The 19,306-nt window shown below is 34.2% G+C and overlaps 3 protein-coding genes and 1 non-coding gene across 4 annotated transcripts; 3 read left to right on the plus strand and 1 right to left on the minus strand.

The window, feature by feature from the left end:
- Positions 1 to 2,112: 2,112 nt before the first annotated feature.
- On the plus strand, positions 2,113 to 4,691 carry LOC108218590 (elongation factor 1-alpha). The gene is made up of 3 exons (XM_017391592.2): positions 2,113 to 2,295; positions 2,910 to 3,398; positions 3,484 to 4,691. Exons 2-3 carry the CDS (start codon positions 2,937 to 2,939, stop codon positions 4,363 to 4,365), a joined length of 1,344 nt encoding a protein of 447 aa, XP_017247081.1. The 5' UTR covers positions 2,113 to 2,295; positions 2,910 to 2,936; the 3' UTR covers positions 4,366 to 4,691.
- A 481-nt stretch (positions 4,692 to 5,172) lies between these two features.
- On the minus strand, positions 5,173 to 8,407 carry LOC108216186 (uncharacterized). Its single transcript, XM_017388878.2, has 2 exons — positions 8,249 to 8,407; positions 5,173 to 6,011 (listed from the first exon to the last, which is right to left on the minus strand). The coding sequence occupies exons 1-2, from the start codon at positions 8,322 to 8,324 to the stop codon at positions 5,362 to 5,364; spliced, it is 726 nt and encodes a 241-aa protein (XP_017244367.1). The 5' UTR covers positions 8,325 to 8,407; the 3' UTR covers positions 5,173 to 5,361.
- Positions 8,408 to 8,445: 38 nt separating this feature from the next.
- TRNAP-AGG (transfer RNA proline (anticodon AGG)) lies at positions 8,446 to 8,517 on the plus strand. The gene has a single exon. It is a non-coding gene; the product is annotated as a tRNA-Pro (tRNA).
- Positions 8,518 to 8,717: 200 nt separating this feature from the next.
- Positions 8,718 to 18,027, plus strand: LOC108218611 (transcription factor GTE6). The gene is made up of 9 exons (XM_017391629.2): positions 8,718 to 8,874; positions 10,134 to 10,256; positions 10,794 to 11,009; positions 13,661 to 13,738; positions 15,706 to 15,930; positions 16,443 to 16,541; positions 16,861 to 16,919; positions 17,207 to 17,357; positions 17,456 to 18,027. The coding sequence occupies exons 2-9, from the start codon at positions 10,137 to 10,139 to the stop codon at positions 17,663 to 17,665; spliced, it is 1,158 nt and encodes a 385-aa protein (XP_017247118.1). The 5' UTR covers positions 8,718 to 8,874; positions 10,134 to 10,136; the 3' UTR covers positions 17,666 to 18,027.
- The last annotated feature ends 1,279 nt before the right edge of the window (positions 18,028 to 19,306 follow it).

Consider the following 19,306-nt stretch of genomic DNA (forward strand, 5'->3'; position numbering starts at 1 on the left):
ACACTAGATATTTATGTTTTTAATTTGTTTATTAATAACTTGATTTTTATTTTCATATATTACTTGTATCATTATATCTATTTAAATTATAAAATTGAACGAGTTTGAATATATAATTATGATATGAAGTATTTTTAATTTATTTAGTAATACACTCTTAATTTCTTAAAATAAGTTTCATAAATTATTATAAGAATACTTAGATAAAAATATTGAAATTAGTGTGATGTTAGAAGCATCTTTTTGATAAATTTAGAAAGAAAGTTGCCACGTCTTCAAGGTGATAAGCCCGCCCTTAGTTATTTGAAATGTAATTTGTTGTGAATATTATGGACAGGACTTGCAGACATTTAGCGAAAAAGATTAATTTTTTTTTTTTCTGTGTGTCAACTTCATCCCCTGTTGAGGTGCATCATGGGAAAAACAGATATTAATTTATGACAAATTATCTTTACAAAAAATCAAAAACTAAATTTGGAAGAATAGTATTACATATATACTGGTAAGGAGTTATTGGACATAGAATTTTATAGGCAGTTGGATGATGTATCCAACGGCTGAGATTATAACAAAATTTTGTCATATTTCTTATTTTTTCCCCGTTAGAGCATCTCCAAGGGTCTTATTTATATTTGTTAGCTATAATATGATATATAAATAATCATCTAAAATTATAGCTAAGAGGTTCTAGTTTCACTCCAATGGCATTATGTATAATTATATTATCTAAAATTATACATAATAGCTTTAGATGTTTTACAAATGTAGCAACCCCAATTTTAGTTATCTATATTTTTTTGCTAAGGGGTCATGGTTGGAGTGTAGAATTTTTACCTATTGTCTAAAATGTGCCACATAGATGCCATGTAGGTGCCACATAAACACTTTTACCTAAGAGGTCTAATGCCTTGGAGTTGCTCTTAGAGCATCTCCAACGGGATGCATCTGTTAGGTATAATGTCTAGCTGTCATGTTCGGGTTTAAAAATATACATAACAGGTGCAAAACAGACTACTCCAACACAGTAACCTCTTAGCAATAATTTTAGATAACGTAAAACACGCACGTTACATTTGTTGATTGAAAACTCATCATCTATATTATTTCCACGTCATTTTCCTTTAAAATGTACCCTACTTCTATACTTTTGTCATTCATTTATATTTAATAATTATATTACATATATTAGTATTATAATTTTATATTATAGATTTAATTTAATTTAAATTTAGTTTTGTCCAATTTCTTTATGATGATAATAAAGTTAAATTTAATTATTAATATTGTAAATTTTAAATTAAATTATAAAAGAGGACATATTTTAATATTTATTAAAAAAAACTTTATAAATACAAATATTTGTATATAATATTTGTGTTAAAAGTAATCTCTCATTTTTGTTTGTGAAATTTACAGCGTTTTGAGTTATATGAAAAATATATTTTTTTATGTGAAAATAATTTATATGTTATTTAAATATAAAAATAAAATGTGATATACACATGAGCTGGATATATAGTCACATATGATTTTACAAAAATATTATCTTGCTCTTGAAATTTTATTTTAACTAATAAAAATAACATATATCCTTGTATAAAAACTTGATTTGATTAAATTCAGACAATAATTATAAGAAATAATAATAAGAAATAATTATAATAATATGAAATAATTATTTAATTGAATTTATAAGAAAGTTATTTATGAAACTTATTCACAATAATTAATTATTATTTTAAAATATAATTATTAGAATATGAAAATAACAAAATAACCGAATTTTAAAATATAGCTAACCATTTGGCTAACATTGGAGGAAAAAGCTTACAGGTTGAGCAAATTTTTAATAATCATCTATATTTACATTTTTAGCTAACAGTTATAGAAATCTCCGTTGGAGATAGCTCTTAGAATAGATAAAATATTCCTTTCGTTGGTCTGCAAATAACCATTTTAGGCAAATTTTAAGATGTTCCTCAGCACTTTCTGCCTTGATATCCAAGTAAAAAGCAAATAAACCAGCCAAAAATTTTCATAATCATACAATACCAACTCTAAAAAATCTGGTATACAAGTCAAGTAGTACAATTCTAGAACCTACTTAACGTGCCAAGATCTTTTTGCTTGGCCTTCAAGAACTGTACGAGGTCAATCACCCAGAATATTATTGTCCATTCATTTTTTAAGCTTTTTATTCCTCTATAAAAACAGAGCCACCCCTTAAGTCTTTATTAGCTTTTGCAGAGCACTCTGTTTGATAAGGCTTTTTGCAACCTGACGCTCCTCTCTTCGGTCAGTATATATTTTATCTCTCGTTCATGCTTTCATATGTTTTGGCTGATCATTTAGTTTTAGTAGCTAGACTATTTTATTGTTTAAAATTTTAGCTTAGATTTTGGTTTTAGTTAGTCCCGGCTGATGAAATTTAGAAATTTTGTTGTTGTTTTTTAGTTTAAATTTTGAACTAATTATTTTAGGCTACATATGCGTTTATTTGTAAAAATCAAGAGTAACTCATGACCCCAGATCAATGGTTTGATAGAATAGTTGTTTAGTTGCATATCGAGATGAAATTTTTTGATTGGAGATGGGATTATAACTTTGACACTCTCTCACTCGAAAGTCTTTTATAGTGTCCACATGTAATTGATCAATTTGAAATTCGGATGAACTCTGATACCATGTTAAAGAATTTGACTCGTTAGTCTGGTTTTATATACAAGAGTGTTTTCCTATTTGTGGTGATAATTAGATGATCTGTAGTTAGGGATTACATGATAATTACATATTGAAGACAAGGAATTACAAAGATCACAACATAATTATGATTATAATATCCAATTCAATAATTTGCATACTGCATTCTAATTTAAACAACTCTAAGAGTGTTTCATACTTTTTCTTAGTTTCTAGCAAGTTAGCAGCTGAGCACTATGGGCAAGGAGAAGGTTCACATCAACATTGTGGTCATTGGCCATGTCGATTCTGGAAAGTCGACTACTACTGGTCATCTCATCTACAAGCTTGGCGGTATTGACAAGCGTGTGATTGAGAGGTTTGAGAAAGAAGCTGCTGAGATGAACAAGCGTTCGTTTAAGTATGCATGGGTTCTTGACAAGCTCAAGGCTGAGAGAGAGCGTGGTATCACTATTGATATTGCTCTGTGGAAGTTTGAGACTAATAAGTACTATTGCACTGTCATTGATGCCCCTGGACACAGGGATTTTATTAAGAATATGATTACGGGGACTTCTCAGGCTGATTGTGCTGTTCTTATCATTGATTCGACTACTGGAGGTTTTGAAGCGGGTATTTCTAAGGATGGACAGACTCGTGAGCACGCGTTGCTTGCTTTCACACTTGGTGTGAGACAGATGATTTGCTGCTGCAACAAGGTATTTGAATGTGGCTACTTAGATGGCTGCTCACACTAAAATATGGTCTAGTGAAATTTGATATATGATTTTCCTCTTCTTGTAGATGGATGCCACAACTCCCAAGTACTCCAAGTCTAGGTACGATGAAATTGTGAAGGAGGTGTCATCTTATCTGAAGAAGGTGGGGTACAATCCTGATAAGATTGCGTTCATTCCTATCTCTGGATTTGAAGGCGACAACATGATTGACAGGTCTACCAACCTTGACTGGTACAAGGGTCCTACTCTTCTTGAAGCCCTTGATCAGATCAATGAGCCAAAGAGGCCCTCTGATAAGCCCCTTCGTCTCCCACTTCAGGATGTCTACAAGATTGGAGGTATTGGAACTGTGCCTGTTGGGCGTGTTGAAACTGGTGTGATCAAGCCTGGTATGGTTGTGACTTTTGGCCCTTCTGGATTGACCACTGAAGTCAAGTCAGTCGAGATGCACCACGAGGCTCTCCAAGAGGCTCTTCCTGGTGACAATGTTGGGTTTAATGTGAAGAATGTTGCTGTTAAGGACCTCAAGCGTGGCTATGTCGCCTCAAACTCTAAAGATGATCCTGCCAAGGAGGCTGCCAACTTCACTTCTCAAGTCATCATAATGAACCACCCAGGGCAGATAGGAAATGGATATGCACCTGTGCTTGACTGTCACACTTCCCACATTGCTGTCAAGTTTGCTGAACTTTTGACCAAGATAGACAGGCGGTCTGGTAAGGAGCTTGAGAAGGAACCCAAGTTCCTAAAGAATGGTGATGCAGGAATAGTTAAGATGATTCCTACCAAGCCTATGGTGGTTGAAACATTTGCTGAGTATTCTCCTCTTGGTAGGTTTGCTGTTAGGGATATGAGGCAGACTGTGGCTGTTGGAGTCATTAAGAGTGTGGAGAAAAAAGAGCCCACAGGAGCGAAGATCACAAAAGCTGCTGCCAAGAAGAAATGAACCGTGCAGGATGCGCCCTCTATCTTGGGTGGATGTTACCATATTTATAATAAAGGCCTGAGTTCTGTTTTCAGTGCCGTTTCTTGTCAAGGATGTCTGTCTATATGTTTTTGCTTAAGTCTGTGTTCAGTGGTTGTTCCGTCAACCGGTGCCTGGTCTGAGCACTGGGTGCTTGATCGACGGTGGCATGGTTATTATGCTTTGTTTTACTAGTATGTTTCCTTTCTAGTTTTCAATTTTTCATGATGTTCTCCCTGTGGACTAAACAGGATCTATATAATCATTAAGCTGCCTAATTTGAATGTTTTACATATTCTTTGTGATCATTTTACTTGTATAATTGTTCTGGCCTGCTTAGTTTTCATGTTTCGCATCTCATTCTCCAGTTACAGTATTATTTCTCAGTTTTGTTTTCGAAGACAAGCTTCAATTTCTGTGTACAATTTGTCTAGAACTTCTTCTGTATCTTTGCCGGTCACAAGACACAATATCGCTGATTCTGAAATTAGCATAGTATTTTTGTCTATTCAAAAGGTTATATTGTTTAGAATTTATACTTAGACATAGCTGGCAAAATATACTAATTGGTGATGCTGAATTGCAGAATTTCAAGATACTGGGATATTTGCTATACTCATTTGCTTGGTAAAGAATGGTTAAACAAAAATGTGCTCACATATATAAACTCCAGAAATTTTCAAGCTGTCCTGTAATCCAACAAACTGAGCAACAGAAACAACAGAAGTTTGAAAGCAACAATAAAAATAAACACGAGAAATTTCCTGCAACTTCAAGAAACTTCCAACATTTAAATCAAATAGTTATTCATCATGCTACTATTATAAAAACCCCAACAGATGGGATATTCAACTAGTATTATTTAGATTATCATGTATAGGAAGCGGAAAAGAAGGGTTTGAAAGCAGGTTCACAAAAGCACCAGAATGTTTGAAGTGTGTACAATCATTAAGCATCTTCTATGCTTGTCATTAAAATCTAAAGATTCTTAAAAGCTGACTCCTGTGTACTCTTCTGTGGAGTCAGTCTTGCCAACAGAGCCTTGTTATGACAGTGCTCGGCGTCCACAAAATAAAAGTTTCCATTGGCTTTAAACGTCACATAAGGTCTGTTTGTCTCTGGTACTTTGATGTCAGCAAACTTTATAGTTTTTGGAATATGTGATGCCAGCCATGACAGCATTTCCACATCAAAGGTGTCTGAACCAGGTTGCCACTTGAGCTTATGAATGTAAGGGCTGACGAACCAGTGAAGTGCAGCTGTGGTAGTAGCACTTAAGAATATAACCGAGGATGCCACCGCACCCTTCAGTATTACATTCATGTCTGGAGATGTCATGAAGGTTATGACAGGTCCCAAAGACACTGACAGGCAACAGGTGGAAAGAGAAAGAAGTTTAACTTTCTTGATAGTACTAGAGATCGGGCCGTAATAAACAATTGCATTGTCTTTTTCATTTTCCTCGATGTCTTTTCCTTTACGAGGCCCTATGCTGATTCTGTTATCTTCTTCTGCAGCAGATCGGGAAGCCCACCTTCTCTGTGTGGCAGCCAAAGTTCTCGCAAAGTTGATGTTTGTGTTGGCATCTCTAGTCTGCAAACATGGTCCAACCCTATGAGGATGCAAGCCTGAAACAGAAACTATCATCAACGAGTGACGTAGTCTATATAGGTTTCACTGATGCTAATGTTTTTATTATGCCGCGTCATTGATACACAATTGAGCAAATAAACTTCAAACTCAGGAGAATTTAAACTTATGACTGGTTAGTAGAAACTTTGATCTGTCCTCTCATGTCAGGAAATCCAATTCAAAATTTCTATGTTAGCTAAACTTCATTTCTTCCACAAGATACAGACAGTCATGCACTTTGGGTGGAATGTGAAAAGATTCTTGACAGAGAGTTATATATATTAACTTAAATTTAAGAATGTAGAGTTATATAAAAATTGCATATAAGGTAGAGGGCGCAGAGCAGAAGGGCAAGAGGTCGGTATGCGTGTCTTCATCTTGCATACACTATTCAAAACATAAAGCTGACATAATATTCATATTAGATGCAGTTCAAAATTGTTTGATTTAAAAAGGCCTGACCTCCATACAAAAAATCATATACAAAATGCTTATTTCCAGAATATAAACTATTTATTGGACCGACTTTTCTTGTATAACCAAAAATCACTCCAACTCCCTCCTCCCAACCCCGCAAAGTCAATTTTTATCAACTTTCTTCTACTTCCACTATAATCAGAATTGGAAGAACATCATTTTAGTATATCATTAAACTTACCTCCCCTCCTCCTTTCACTTAGCATGTCAGAAATGTTCATTTCTAGCAATGACGGGCATTATCTGAACCTTCACTTTATGATAGTTGTTTTCTATGATAGATAAGATATACGGATTTCATAAACTATAAACATCGCAGATTATGTGGATGGTGATGCGGCACACTGAACAGAATAATAGATAAGGAAGAAGATGCTTCAAGACTATATTATAACACTAAACAATATATAAAGCAAATTAGAATACTCACTATTCTAAATAATAATAATAGTAAACAAAAAAAGAAGGAAAATCTCACAAGGGCCAACATATCTAGTTGAAAAGCCAAGCTAAGTAAAGACCATAAAGGTCATGTTCTCTGACATTGTAAGAACAAGTGCTTGATTCTTCCCCATGTTTCCAACTTTAGACCAGCTACCTTGAAACTATACTAACTTCATGTACAATAATGAGTCTGAGTTTTCCTATATGACCTACAGCAGGCAACTCTAATACCCCAAGAGTTTCCTTCTTTTAATCCCAGAACTTTAGTTATGATCATAATCAAACAAAAAGGTCACCCCACATAGAAACACTTATCCACTTTCCATTTCCCATTGGATCCATTTCATTAAAATTCAGAAGAAATAAACAGACTGAGAATGCAATGCAAATTTTATCATTCTAGGGGTATTTATTCATAAAATTTCATACCTTACTCCATTTTGTTCACAGAATTTTAAACTTTAAATAAATTCCAGCAAGTTTAATACTATTTCCTGTTCTTACCTCCTACTCATATCTCTCAGAAACCTTATTCTGAAAATTTTGCAATTTCTCATTCTCACTTATCCTCCTTCCCCATCTTAACTTTACTGCACAATTTACTATATTTTTAAATTATTTGTTCCCTCCAACCAAACACAGATAGTATGTCAACGATCTTCAGTTCTAGCAGGGTCAGAAACCTCTGAAATTATTTCTTAACGTTCCTACTCGTTAAATCTTTTATTAGCAGTATATAAGAAGAAAAGAACCTCAGAATTTGTAAACAGACTCAAGTACATGGCATAAGCATGGATTAAACCATAAGCACGACGCAAGGAAGAGACAACAGACAGATAATCTAATAAATGTGAATGTGAATGTGATTCCACATAAACCATAGCTTGGTGTAGCAATATCAAATACATAAATCACTTCTAATATCTTTATAAAGCCTGTAAAACTAATCCACCCAGCTAAAATCACAACTAAAAACCCAACTTACACACCAAATTAACTTTCATTTATACTTGATCAACCCACTAAAAATCATCATAATCAACTAGCCTCCCCATTGGAAACCCAACAAGTACCCACAAAAAGAATTGTCAATTCACCAAGAAATCATCAAAACTAACCCACCCATCTAAAATCACCACAAAAAATGCAACCTAACACAAGAAAGTTACAACTTCATCCTAAATATCATGAAAACCAACACACCCATCTAAGAATTACACTCATTTCTGCCACCAATCATTAAAAAATACAATCTTTTTAACACAACAAAGCACATTTGTATTCAAAATAGGCTTTGTGTACAGAAATGAACCTGAATGAAGATTCTTGGAAGCAAGATGGCGAGTGGCTTGTGATCTTATCAGCTGAAAAATTGCTCTTCTACCCATTTCTACTTCTTGATTTTTAGATCTGTAGGTAGTTAGTTACTTCTAGGGTTTTGTAACATGTAGTCTGTGGGGTTTTGCATTTATCCTTTATATAAATAATTCAATGAATCTCGGCATGTATGGGCATTTGGTCTAGTGGTATGATTCTCGCTTAGGGTGCGAGAGGTCCCGAGTTCAATTCTCGGAATGCCCCTTTGTTTGTTTTCGTTTGAAGCATAATTTTTTTTTTTTGAAATAAACAAATTCACTGGATTTATGTTTTCTTCAAAAAAACGGAGTAAAATTTATTATTATTCCAAAATTTTATCATCTTGGATTATTTTTATGCAGAAGTAAATTAAAGAAAATCAATTCGAGCTTTATGAAACGGATCCAATTAATGTATTTTCCGACCCGGTTACATCTAAACCCATTTAACACTGTTCATCTCTGTTATTTTAGCTACAAACTTCAAAAAGACTACTCAATTCTGCAAGTTTGTGTAATTGTGTGTATATACACATATACATACACTATACATTACTCAGCAATCGTGCCCACTTCATAATTGGTATGATTTAATCTCTCTCATTTTGTTGTTCTGGTTTTACATGTATTTCATTTGTATTCTTTAGGGTTCCATTTGTAAATGTACTAATTGCATTAATTTTGCTGATTTTGCTAATTTCTTGATTTATTTGTTGAAACTTGTTGATATCCAACTCCAAGTTTGTATCTTTGTTTAGGATATGCTAGCTAATATCGAAAAGGGGTTTTTAATATTTTATCTGAATGACTGCCCAAAAATTCCTTACTTTAGGTAAAAAGGTTTGGTTTTTATGAATGAATTTGAGTGTGAAAAATCCTGATTGGTTGCGGTCGAGGTGTGTTGGAGGTTGTTTCTACTAATGGATCGATATGAATGATCGAGGGATATTGATCTTGTTTAACTTTAACGTAGTCAACATTTGAACTGGGAACTCGTGGAAGGAATTGAAATGATTGAGGAACATAATATCTTTCTGAATGTTTAATGATAACTAGATGGCTTTATATATTCAAGAAGCGAGCTTTGTTGATTGACTTTGGTTTAAGGAAAGAAACTCTCCCGTAGAACGAACCAAGTGAATGTGGTCATGTAGGCCATATAAATTATATATTGAATTTAGTTACGATAACATTTGTAATATGCGAGAGTGAGTACTTGATTCCAAGATGGCATATAGGTAAACAGGAGATTGATTCATTTATAACTATTACACACTGTCACATATTCACAATCCTATTACTTGTCTTTTGTTGCTTCTAATGCAACTAAATTTGAAAAGTGTGTAAAGGATTGCTGAATTTTGTTATTTAGTATAAAACACTTATTTCATTGCGCTTATCAACCAATTTTTGTTTATTTTCTGTATCACTTACTATTTTGTAATATGGTGTTGGCCCTATTCAGCAGAATTTGAAATAAAATCACCCAAAACAGAAATTGGAAAAAATGGACCTCTCTAGCACATAAGCATTTTTTATGTGTATTTACAATACACATCTTTTATTTAACGTTTTCAGGAATATGCATTCATAATATTTATATTTTTTTTTAAAAAAGGAAACACTTCATTTGAATGCGTTTTCAGAGAATGCATGTAGCATGTATAAATTACGTGTTTTTTAATAGTTTTTCATCCATGATTTTTGTTGCTTTCTTATATAAAAGTAGAGTATGCTGTTAATTTTGTATAGTTTCTGTTTGAATAATGATATTACATTCCATTTTAATGGTTATTATCTTTAACTGTAAGTCTGTAACCTACTGATTATAATGCTATATAGGAGATGGTGGATGCATCAGTTGCAAATATTGAATTAACAAAAGAAGGAAAGATGGAAGGAAATATCGTCAAAGTAGATGGACACAAACATCGCATTGATGAATTACAAATTCAGGTGGACAAGGTAATATTTTTGAGAGCAACCCAAAACAAATTTCTCAGTGTCAAAACTTATACAAATAGCAAGACGTAATAATTATATGCAAATTTTAATTGGAGGTGCATGTTTTCATTGTTTTTCTTTTTCAAAAATTTGAACATATTATTTTCTTGAACCTAATTTCTCATGCAAATTCATGTTTATAACTTATCCAAATAATTCTAGTGACTTGTCATATCATTTATTCATATGTGTATGTCAACTACCAATGTTGACATGGTATCACTTATCTGAACGAAAATGGTCAAGTAGGATGAATGTTCCATCTAGTTTGTGATGACATAGGCAGACTCCGCCAAAAACTGCCAACTTTGTAATGTTTTTTGGGCATGGTCAATTACAGAAGTCTAATACTTTGACGCGCATGCCACCATCCTTGATTTCTTATTACCACCAGAAGAGGGGTAGGATAGGATGATACGGATAAGTATTTATTATTTTATGGATATATTTCTGTTGCTAATATGACAGCTAACACCAGTGTCACATGTTTACTTGCAGATTGAAAAACGAGTAAATGAGGTTCAGCATTTTTACAGGACTACGAGTAAAAATCAACTAAGCACTGTGAAAGATCACCCAGCTCGAAAGGATAAAGATAAGGATAAACATATTCCTGGTATGAAAAGGCAGCAGCAAGATGCATCACGCAGAGATGCAGCTGCTGCAAAGAGAATGCAAGAGCTTATGCGCCAATTTGGCACAATATTTCGCCAGGCAATCCCTTAACTTGTGAACTTTTAGTTGTTTCATCTTTTAATAATTGAGTCAACACATACTTATATCAACATATACTTTTTATGCACTGACTTTGTTTTTAATAAGTTGATTCACTCAGTGTTGACATTATGCTCACATTGATTAAATTTCTGGTCTACACTTCCATCATACTCTATCCTGCATTTTTAGGGAAACTATTTTATTTTCCTGAACTAAGAATGATTCAGTCTAATGAAACTGCTAACTCAGTATTGTTGCATGTTATTAACTTGGAAGTGATATTGGCCACATTACTGATAATTCTGGAAGCATGGGGAGTTAATTGATCATTGTCGGACACTTATATATTACATGTAGGTGCTCTTGCTTATATGTACGTGGGGGATCCCAGTTACGCGGAATTTTATTCAATCTCTGTTTCATGAAGAAAGTTTTAATTGCCAATAACTCCCCTCTATAAGTCCCTTTTTGTTGAGTAATAATATTGGATTGGATATTGCTTATAAGTTTTACATCGTAATTTTATTATCGTGTCATTAATATAAACTATTAAACAAAAATCATTAGATGAAGAATATGAAACAAAAGTTTTATATTTTTTACCTGTGAGTAGGGCTGTTCACGAACCGAGCCGAGCCGAGTTTTGACCGAGTCGAGCCGAGCTTTAAATATTTTCTTATCGAACCGAGCCGAGCCGAGCTTTCTTATCGAACAAAAAAGTGTGTTCGAGCTCGAGCTCGATAACTAACGAGCCGAACACGAGCTTGTTCACGAACAAATACGAACCGAGCCGAGCTAGATAAAAATAAGGTCAAACCGCTACTTTACTCTTAAAATAGCAAGCCAAATAAAATTTTTAGTATGTTTTGATGGTACCATATTATAGTTGATATTCTCATGATCGATTTGATATATTATATGTTGAATTCGGCGTTCAATAACATATATATATTACGAAATTATTATGAAAATATTCTTTTTTTTTCGAGCTTTAACGAGCCGAGCTCGAGCCGAACGAGTTTGAGCCGAGCTCGAGCCGAACATACTAAAAGCTCGGCTCGAGCTCGTTTTCTTAACGAACAATTTTTTGTGTTCGAGCTCGAGCTCGTTAACTTAACGAGCCGAGCCGAACGAGCTCTTAACGAGCCGAGCTCGAGCTTGTTCGCGAACAACTCGGTTTGTTAAACAGCTCTACCTGTGAGCTTGCACATTAGACTCTTCTTTCTTGAAGAAGATATTTTCTTTGACTTTATCATGTTAATATAAATTTCCTGTTTGAATCATATTTTGTTATCTTCTCATACTTGAATTACTCTCTGCTACGAGAGTGTTGCCTGTACGTTGTAGGCTGGCATATTCCCTCCATTCTCTTTCTTCTGGTTGCTGTTTTTAAATAGTAAGCTCTTGTCCGAGATTAGTGTCATAAAATTACTCGCTTTGCTGGAGCGAGTAATTTATGTTTTTGCTTTGAGAAGATTCCTCGATAAAAGGAAATTGCTGGATTTTGCTTCAGCCGAAAACTTGCATGTATTACACATCAGCAAGTCCAACATTATCCCTAAATGATGTCCTTGCTAACATTAAGGGCATTTAGAGAAAGTGAATGCTCCAACAATGTCCTAGTGGTGACTTAAAACACTAGGACATCCGTCACATGCCTTATTTTTAGGACACCGCTATATATGCCCTATTTCATTTCTATCAATAAAAAATTCATTTCCCTTACTTTTTACGCTTCTTTTCCCTCTTTTTATACTTCTTTTCCCTCCTTGTGATTCAAATATATTATCAATATAGTTACAGGAAATGAGGACAAGGCATGTTCTTGGAGTTGATGTATGTATATAATATCCTGAATCACTAGGACATTATGTTCTATTATATTTGTAAGGCATCTATTAGGACACTATTGGACTTGCTCTTAATTGTTCGCGCAAGTTCTTACATACCATAGTGAACTAGCGATCCATCACAACCTAGCTTCCACCAAACACATCTTTTAATTGTTACTTGTGTTATCTAAAGGTTGTTATCCTTTTTTAATGTTTACTTAGTTACGTAGAAACTTTTTTCGCCATCATTTTTGTGTCATCATCATCATCATCAGCAGCAGCATATTTCTTCGGAATTGGAAAAAAAAGAACCGTAGTTAAGTACAAAAACACAGTCTTGAAAAGAGAACCATCCTTCTTTTTGCATTCTATAAAAGTTATATATATAAAGCAAAATTGCTTATTGGAGTAGATCTTGCAATTCATTGCTGAATTTAATAAAAAGCAATTAGAGTAGATCAAGCATTTTATGTTAAGCAACATTGCTCAACTACCTTAGTGATAATACCCATGATGCTGGTCATGCTATGGAAGATTTTGGACTCTTGTTGGTTTATGTGATTGCATGGGGGATATATATCTAATCTGAAATTTATTTAGTTCACTATCATGACTTCCTTTACACTTACAGCTTGCTTTGCACTGCTCAACTACCTTAGTGATAATACCCATGATGCTGGTCATGCTATGGAAGATTTTGGACTCTTGTTGGTTTATGTGATTGCACGGGGGATATATATCTAATCTGAAATTTATGTAGTTCACTCTCATGACTTCCTTTACACTTACAGCTTGCTTTGCACTGCTCTATGCCAGATAACTCAGCATAAATGCGCATGGCCCTTTATGCAACCTGTCGATGTTAAAGGTCTGGGATTGCACGACTATTACGAGGTAAATTTATTATTTAACTGTGTGTAAATAGAAATTTTTCTTGCCAAATGCATTATATTCTTTCTGGCTCCTCCGATACACATCTTATCATTTTCTAGATTGAAATCCACCATGAGACTACTTTACCATCTTGACACTGTTATTCTCAGTAGAAATTTCTATATTATTGAAACTGAAAATGAAGAGCTCAAGCTTCAATGTTGGATCGTTTTAAAGACCTGCTGAATACAAGGCCTGCAGGCTTATGTTTGAAATTTAGTAAGCTATTTTAAGGTAACTAATAAAGCTGTATAGTGACATTACAGGTCCACTTAGTAATGTCATGCCACGAGCATTCTTAGTATTACGATCACTGATCACGGCCTTATGCAGTTAAATGCACTGTTTAAAATGACTTGTATTTCCAGATGTAGGATTGGCCATACAAAATTACGTTCTTTTCGAAGATGGAATAGAGGGAAATACACTTCATGTCTTTGTAAAAGAAGTAAAAATGATTGAGCATAGGCACATGTAGATCTTCTATTCAAATATAAATTTTTATAAGCTGCAGAGCAGAGATTTAAGACTGGGGTGGGGGTGGGGTTGGGGGGGGGGGGGGGGGGGGGGGGGGGCGGCGGCAGAGATAGAGTTCGAAGAAGTAGGAGTTGAATACAGTTAAGCAACCCAAACATCATGTAACAGCTTATCTACTTGCTGGACACGCAGGTGTAACTTCTCATATTATGTAAAATAAACCGTCTTGTGTGCTTTAATTAATTCTATCCAGTATAATTTGAACGATAATTGCTAGTATAAATTGCTGGGCCCTCGTGTATTTTGCCGCAAAAAATCTTCATGTTTATTAGTTTTCTACCTCATGCTCATTAAATTATTTGCATTTTTAATTGGCCTAAACTTTTGGTTTTTGCGGTTCGGTACTTCCATTTTGCCTCTCAAAGTTTTTGTCTGGTCAAACCTTTGATATATCGGTTTTTCTTAAGATGTGAATCGGAGCATCTCATATGCTTTTTAATTTATTCTGTGGTGAAATGTGCATGATTGTTGTTTGTTAATGTAAGAGTAGATAACTCACTTTCCCTCTAAATCCGCTGCTGTAATATATGACTTCAAGGACTAGTGATTTTAACCAGGGGTGGCAAATATCGGGTTTCGGGTCGGGTTGACAGACTCGAGTCGGAAATTTGACCCCGCTCGAAATTTTAATGGGTCAGAATGCTCAACCCGAAACCGACCTGCACTGCCCACGATTAATTCAAACTCGACCACTATTTCATCATCGGAGACCGTGGAGACCATGTATGTTCAGAGTTGGAAACATTATAAAATATGTTATCTTATAAAACATATGCGTGGAAGACCACTGTCTCTTTAAATATCTCGAAAGTTATGTAAGTTTTGCAAGCAATATATTGCAAAACGTATTGTTTAGCAAAACATGTTTTGCAAGTTACAAAACATGTTCTACTCATAGAACATACACATGATATTTATGGTTTGTAGTGAACTTCATATAATATGTTTAGTGAAAGAATACATTTTTCAATATTTTAATCAAAAACTTACATGGTCCCCAAGGTCTTCGTTGAAACAGTGGTCTCCATGGATCTTTTGTGTATTTGTGTGTGTAAAATTTCGGGTAACTTGAAATTGACCCCTTTTTAGGTCAATTTTGGGTCTAACCTGAAACCAACCCTAACCTGAAAAACTCCAAGCCGAATTCGTACTTTGCAGGTCGAATTTGTGTCTGGTTGTTGGGTCGGGCCTGACTTTGCCAGCCCTAAATCTAACTTTTGAATGTTATCACTGTGTAGCAATATTTTCACCTAACAGCTTGAAGCTATGTATTTTGATGTCATATAAACCCTCTACCTAGGCTATTGTGGGCTCACATGTGTTTCCTATGGAATTGATTTTATCTATATTTGGACATCATCATTTGATTTTATCGGGTTGCTGTACATTAGGTTATTGATAGGCCAATGGACTTCAGTACAATAAAAAACCAAATGGAAGCAATGGATGGTGCTGGATATAAGCACGTCCGTGAGATATATGCTGACATGCTGTTGGTTTTTAACAATGCAATGAAATATAATGATGAAACAAGTGATGTTCATTTGATGGCAAAGACGTTGCTGGAAAAGTTTGAGGAGAAGTGGCTGCAGCTTTTGCCTAAAGTCACAGAAGAGGTAACTGCTAACTTGTCAAATAATAGATATGATACTATATTTTAATTTAGTACGATAATGTGCTGCTGCAGTAACCAAATTATAATTTGTGTATAGGAAGAGGTGTTAAAGGTAAATGAGAGAGAATATAGTAAGATAATGTTTCATTTTTGGCTAAATGATCATTCTGTACCTTCAAGTCTGGCGTGGAGTAGATATCCACTCTAAAAATGAAAATTTTAATTATATTATTTTTCCAAAAATTATTAGGAAATAGTGTTATCTGTTATGCTGATGAAGTTTTCATGCATCTTGACATGTTGCTTCTGTAGTGGAGGTTAAATCAATTTTCATCACTTGCCAGTATTTTTATCCAATAATTCTGGTGATACAGTTTAGTTTGTTCATTTTGTTTAACTTTAAGATCCAATGTATTCTTTACGATAATGATAGGGATGCGGTGTTTAACAGTTAATATATTTTCTTATTTACCCTACATAGTAGATACAGTAACTTCAAAACGTCATATGCAGGATAAAAGACGTGAAGAGGAGAAAGTAGAGGCGCAACTTAAAAAGCAACTTGCTCAAGAGGCAGCTCGTGCTGAATTGGCTAGGGATCTTACTAACGAGGTACATAATTTATGTGGTGTCTTTGCGCGTATGTAAGATAGATCTTATGATTTTCTTTGAACAACAGATTCTGTAAGGGGCTTTTCAAAATTCAACTACCTAAAAACCAACACTTTTGTTCACTCAGCTGAAAATTTAAACGGTCAATTCAGTTGTCAGCAAAATGTTAGTTTAATAAACATTTGAATGATCCAAAATTTGTTGAATGTTAAGTTGAGTGATCAAAGTGTTAGTATATGAGGGTAAATTTTTATTCAAGCAAATATTATTCTTTATATCAGATTGTAATATATGATTGTTCTTTTGATTTTTGTTTCAGCTTAATGAGGCCAACAAGCAGCTAGAGGAACTAGGAGGAATTTTGGGGAAAAAATGCAGGTTCACTGTGATACTAATATTGCTTTAAAACTTTAATTGGAAAGCGCAAGGAAATTTTGCAACATCATAATTCTGGTCTCCATATTATTAGTATGCCTTTTTTATCCAAGTCAACTGAACATAGTACCTTCTATGCATGAATGAGCATTATAATCTGGGATTGCATATTCTTAATAGCCCCTTTTATCCAAGTCTACTGAATATAATACCATGCATGAATCAATATGTGCAGCATCATAATTTGCATTTTTTAAGGTTGTGGAAACTAAATTTACAATAGCTTTCAGGAAATTATCTATTAAGGAGAAGAGAGGTATTGGGATATCGCTCGCTCAGCTATGTCCTGAAGATCTTGCTAAGGCATTGGAAATCGTATCCCAGGATAAACCTACATTTCAAGCAACAGGGGAAGAGGTTGAGCTCGACATTAGTGCTCAGGTCATTATTTAACTACTTCAATACCACTATGACCTTGTTACTGTACATTTACCATTTTTTTCCCTCTTTGATTGCACTAATGACTGTATTTGCTGCAGAGTGAATTTACCTTATGGAGGCTAAAGTTTTTTTTAAGGGATGCTCTAGGCTCTCAAAGAAATAGTTCAAGCAATGGCGGCAAAAACACCACTAAAAGTCGCCATGCTGCAGTTTCGAACACATCTGCAATTGCCTCAAAACGGAAAAGAGATATATGCAATGCTCTTGCCAAAACTGCAAAGAAACGGGGTAAAAAGCTTTGTTCTTAATATATATGTTAGTCCCTGCTTTTAACGCGTGCAAGCTCTCCAAGCTCCCTGCATGTTCTTGATAACCAAATTACAGTTTCTCATGAATTCCTTCTGCAAAAGAAATATGTGGAATTGTGGCTGACCTACCTTGGACCAATTTCTAATTAGTCGAGACTTCAGATGAATACGCTGAACCAAAGGCTTACTAGGGAGTGGAGGAGTAGTACTCTTGCGGCGCTCAGAAAAAATTGTATATATAGAAGCAATTCACTTGAAACTTAAAAAATATGTGAAAAACACTTGTTGAGATAAAATGGCTCGGAACATCAAACAAATTAGTTGTCATATTTCTTTAATCTTATCCGCATTTAAACAATCAAAGAATAGAGTGTAGATTTCTTGTAAATCTGATAACTTGCACTAGCGTGCTAATCATCCAAGTTTACACGGAAAATAAACACTAATCACTGAACCAGAAAAAAGAAAATACGATTCGATCACTCAAAGTTTGGAGCAAAGGGCGGGGTAGCAGGGGAGACAGGAGTGCACTTGCTAGTGGGATTGGGATTGGGATTGGAATTGAAAATTGAATTTGACAAGAGCAATTTAAAATTCAAAACAAGAAACAAATACTGCGAAAAATAAATCAAATGACCAATTCTTGATATAGCTGAAAAAGCAATATAAGTAATAATCAAGAAGTTTTTATCAAATCACAAAAATTTAATATAAACATTAACCAAATAAACCATGTAATTAAATATTCCGACACCACCGGCGTGAGATTCCAATTTTGCTACTATCATTAAAGTGAATTTTCCCACCATTTAACCAGCTTCACAACTTATAAATTACAAACTAAAAAAAAGTGAAATATAAACCTTTTCTCTGTCCTTTTCACTTCTAATTACTCTTTTCGTTTACTTTTCCTAACATTTCTTGTACCAACTAATTCATTCTTATGACCATTCCTTTGATACTTCTGGCTCTCGGGAGTCTCTTTGCGAGAAAATAGCTGAAACGAGGTTGAAAAACAAAGATAAACATTCCTGAATCACTTGGCTTGCCGACTTCTCTTAACAGTTAAACCTAAATGTATCTCCATGATTTGGAGCTTTCCATAATTTCACGTCGGCAAGTCGAGTCAAATTTGACAGAGGAGCTTTTCATGATTGTAATAATAATAATCAAATATATAATATATATTAATATATATCTTATATACATGATTTTCAATAACCTAATTCTAACACTCCAATTCTCACACTCCAATTCTCATATTTATATTAATCGCAAGATATGTTGATTATAAAAATATATTTCTCCATTTCATGAACACGTATTTATTTATATTTATTTTTAATTTTTGATTTAATTTAAACCTGTTACCTTACTAGTCAATAAGTCAATTGATTGATTCATTTTTTCATTTTAATTTTTAATTGAATTTATACTTATTAGAGTGACTATTCAATAAATCAATTAATCAATCGACCAAGTCAACCGACTAATCACCAATACTCCAAATCCGACCAGTGGCCCTGCAACAGTGGAGCTTTTCCGCAACTAACAGGTCATAGCAGCACATATATAAATACAAGTCGAGTCTTCTGATGACCTGATCTACTCGATGCCGTGTGAGAAGTGAGATTGACTTGT

This window comes from Daucus carota, chromosome 4 (assembly GCF_001625215.2).
Source record: "Daucus carota subsp. sativus chromosome 4, DH1 v3.0, whole genome shotgun sequence".
Lineage (NCBI taxonomy): Eukaryota > Viridiplantae > Streptophyta > Magnoliopsida > Apiales > Apiaceae > Daucus > Daucus carota.

Coding starts and splice junctions, on each gene's coding strand:
- LOC108218611 (XM_017391629.2), top strand. CDS start 10,137: ATGGTGGATGCATCAGTTGCAAATATTGAATTAACAAAAGAAGGAAAG. Junction 16,542..16,860: donor CTAGGGATCTTACTAACGAG/GTACATAATTTA, acceptor TTTTTGTTTCAG/CTTAATGAGGCCAACAAGCA. Junction 16,920..17,206: donor ATTTTGGGGAAAAAATGCAG/GTTCACTGTGAT, acceptor AATAGCTTTCAG/GAAATTATCTATTAAGGAGA.
- LOC108216186 (XM_017388878.2), bottom strand. CDS start 8,324: ATGGGTAGAAGAGCAATTTTTCAGCTGATAAGATCACAAGCCACTCGC. Junction 6,012..8,248: donor TTCCAAGAATCTTCATTCAG/GTTCATTTCTGT, acceptor TTTCTGTTTCAG/GCTTGCATCCTCATAGGGTT.
- LOC108218590 (XM_017391592.2), top strand. CDS start 2,937: ATGGGCAAGGAGAAGGTTCACATCAACATTGTGGTCATTGGCCATGTC. Junction 3,399..3,483: donor TGATTTGCTGCTGCAACAAG/GTATTTGAATGT, acceptor CTCTTCTTGTAG/ATGGATGCCACAACTCCCAA.